At 43.2% G+C, this 3517-nt stretch overlaps 1 protein-coding gene across 1 annotated transcript; it reads left to right on the plus strand.

The window, feature by feature from the left end:
- Window positions 1-1938: 1938 nt before the first annotated feature.
- SMIM42 (small integral membrane protein 42) lies at window positions 1939-2282 on the plus strand (the record flags this gene model as incomplete). The annotated part of the gene is given in 3 exon segments (XM_082658850.1): window positions 1939-1948; window positions 2062-2219; window positions 2223-2282. Coding segments are annotated over 3 exon segments (228 nt in total).
- Window positions 2283-3517: the final 1235 nt, after the last annotated feature.

Consider the following 3517-nt stretch of genomic DNA (forward strand, 5'->3'; position numbering starts at 1 on the left):
CAGTTCTCCCTATTCCTCCTACTAAGCACAGCTGAAAACCCTGGACAGTTTATATAAAACCAACATAAGAAGATCTGAAAGGTGGGAAGAAAAAGGCAGACTGACTAGGGTTCTTGGAACCCAAAGCTCGACATAACAGTGAGTTCCCTGGGTTTTCATTTTGTCTCATATATATCATGGACTGGGTGCTGGAGAAGCAACTCAGAAATGCCAATGGGCACAGACAAAATGAAGTCCCAAGAAAAGCCTGCCTGCTTTCTCTAGCCAAAGGACTAGGGAAAAGGCAATCCAGCAAGACCGAGAACCTTTGGACGATAACTGCCTGACTCCAGCCAAACACCATGGAAAAAAATCATGGTCCTACCTCCAACCCTACAGGGAGGTGGAGACCCTAGACTTCCACCTTTGTCCAGCTATAATGAGGTTACATTCCCCATTCCCCATTCCCCTCACCAGGGTAGTATCCAAGAAGACAGAGTGGGGAGCCGGGCTTTCATTCCTGCCCAGAGGTAGCAAGTTCCCCATTCTGAGGTAATGACGCCCCTCCCCCTCCCCCTCCCCCTCCCTGCCAGAGTGTCAGAGGAGGCCACCTAGGGAGTCTGAAATCCTATATGCACCCCGAAATGAGGCGTTACCTCTCCCCTCTACTCTGGGTGGACAAAGGAGGCTGAGTGGAGAACCTGGACCTTCACGCCTGCCTGACATTCGTGAGGTGATGCCCCTTACCCACAACTGGCATGATGTCAGAGGAATCCTGCTAAAACAGATTTAGATAAGGTCCAGAGTCTCATAACAACCAAAATGTCCAGCAGGCAATCAAGATCGTAAATCATACCAAGAACCAGGAAAACCTCATCTCAAATTTAAAAAGACAATCGGCAGATGCCCATACCAAGATGATACAGATACGGGAACTATCTGACAAGGATTTTGAAGAATCGTAAAAATGCCTCAACAAACAATTATGAACACGCTTGAAACAAATTAAAAAATAGAAAATCTCAGTGAAATAATGGAAGATGTAAAGAAGAACTAAATGGAAATTTTAGAACTGAAAAATATAATTACCAAAATTAAAAACTCAACGGATAAGCTCAACAGCAGAATAGAAGGGACGGAGGAAAAGAATCAATGAACTTGAAGATCAAACAATATAAATGACCCAAGTTGAAAAAGAGTAATTTGGGTAAATACAATAGACTTTCCTTCTCCTCTTGTTTTCTAAATTATGTTTGAAAATTAAAGCAAAAAGCATAATATTGTCTAAATGGTAATTTCAATGTATGTAGAAGGAATATTTAATAAAATTATATTATAAATGGAGGAGGTAAAGGGACTTAAAGGGAGATGAGTTTCTACACATGTCTCCCACTGACAGAATGTGAACAATAGTTCTTCATGATGATGGAATCATTCTGTGTCTTGATTTCAGCATGGTTACCAGAATTTACTTATATGATAAAATGCCATATAACTATATGCACACATTATTTCAGTGTCCATCTACTGGTTTTGATTTTGTACTATAGTTGCACAAGATAAGCCACTGGGGGACACCAGGTGAAGGATACATGGAACTTCTCTGTATTATCTTTGTACCTTCCTATATATGTAAAATAACTTCGAAATGAAATTTTTTTTAATAAATAAAAGAGGATTGAAGGGACAATTTATGAGGCAATTAGGGAACTCTCTTTTCAATCTGGAGGCTAGACATGAAGGGAGGTGGTGCCCAGAAGATGGAAGTTTCTAGACACGAACCTTCAGGTCAGACCCTAGCCTTATCCTCAAGTGACATCACAAAGCCTCAGAAGCCCCACCTACCACTCAAAGGTTTTGCAAAGTGAACTATCATCTCAGGACTGTATTTGCATTGGAAGCAGTTGTTCAACCTTGCTGAGCAAACTGCTGTGCCTGCTCAGTTAATTAGGAAGGAAAATGACCCCATGTGAGCAACGTCAATAGTTTGACACTCATTCCTAGGCTATAACAAAGAGCAAGACCAATTCTCTTGGTGTTTTCTTGGTTGTGTGGGCAGTCTGCTTCTACCATATATCTCAGCTCTCTTTGAGAAATGTATTTCTTCCCTACAACTGCCAGCCTTCTTATGGGACAAGGGCACACTCACCATGGCCATATCTGATCCTGCTTACCTAGTACAAGTTCTCTCCTTCATTTCACTCCTGATGACTCTACTCATCCTGGTCTGGAAAGTAACCTAAGACAAAGGCAACAAGAACAGAGAACCAGACCGAAGAAAGGAGGCAACACCGCTGGCATGAAGGTCTGCTGTTCTTGGTGGAGACTCCATTGAGGTGAAGACCTGGAGGCCCAAAAGGTAGGAGGTAGAGCCTGGGAAGGAAGAGCTGCTTGAGCCACCCTACCCCCCAATGCCAGAGGCTCCCCCCCAGGCCTCATTTCCCTCCTCCACCACCACCTCCGTTATAATTCACACTCATCTGCTGCTCTTGGGCTTCTCCAGCCTCCTGAGTTTAAATGTCTTCCCTCTGTGGAATCTTCCAGACCGAAATTATAAATGGCTCTTGATTTCTGCATTAACAGAGGAAAGGACCAAACTCACGGAGAATTGAAAATTGATTACCAAGCCCAAATTTTCCTTTTTATATTAGGTATGTGTTGACTCCTGGATATTGAAATTATTGGGAGCTCACAGCAGCATCTCCAAATCGACAATAAAACCATACTGGAAGCTCAGTTCCAGAAGATCCTTGAAAGGGAAACAGCTCACCTACTCTGAATTCTAAGTAAAATTCTCCCTCTTCCTCACCTAATTCTGGGAACAAAGAGTATTTCCTCTTACAAAACGATTTGAAGCAGCGAGTACTTTTCTCTCTTCTTCCCCATCCTCCAACTTTGTGGGTTGGTAAATTTTAAAGATAGCATATTCTAAAACCATACTTTTGTTTGATTTTTAAAATCGTTTCTGAGTTTGGAACGCATTAACTTCTTTTTCAAATGAAATCCAAATTAAAGCCACAGTGTTTTGAAAATCCGTGGCCTCATCCAATCAGGCTTGGGTTAACCTATGGAGCAATTGACATCTGCCTAGAAGGAATTAGTGTCTTTCTAGGAGAAGAACCTCTATGTCCAACCCTACTGTTAACCCTTCCTCTTGGAAGCATCCTATCAGATGGCCCCTTGTCTCTTCCCTCACAGGCATTTGACTCTGGAGTCTTGAGCCAAGAGCCCCTCCTTCAGAAGCTTTTCTCACTGCTTAGAATCATGGGACTGTGTCTGTCCATGCCTCTCTAAAGATAAGTCCCCCACACCCCCGCTTTCTGGGCTGTGTACTCTGGATCTCAAGCCATGGGTCATTCATTTCCTGCCACTTTAACCCATAGAAATTAAGGAGCTTCGTCACTTGGTGCTGAGGAAAGGTTAGTATTGCTACCAGACCCAAGGGGAGCCCACCTGCCCCTCCAGTGCCTGGTGGTGGTGGTGTTTGTTTTGGTGGTTGACCAGCTTCAGCAGAGACTGATTACAAGTGGCCTACAAT

This window comes from Grampus griseus, assembly GCF_964374135.1.
Source record: "Grampus griseus genome assembly, chromosome: 1".
Taxonomy (NCBI): Eukaryota; Metazoa; Chordata; class Mammalia; order Artiodactyla; family Delphinidae; genus Grampus; species Grampus griseus.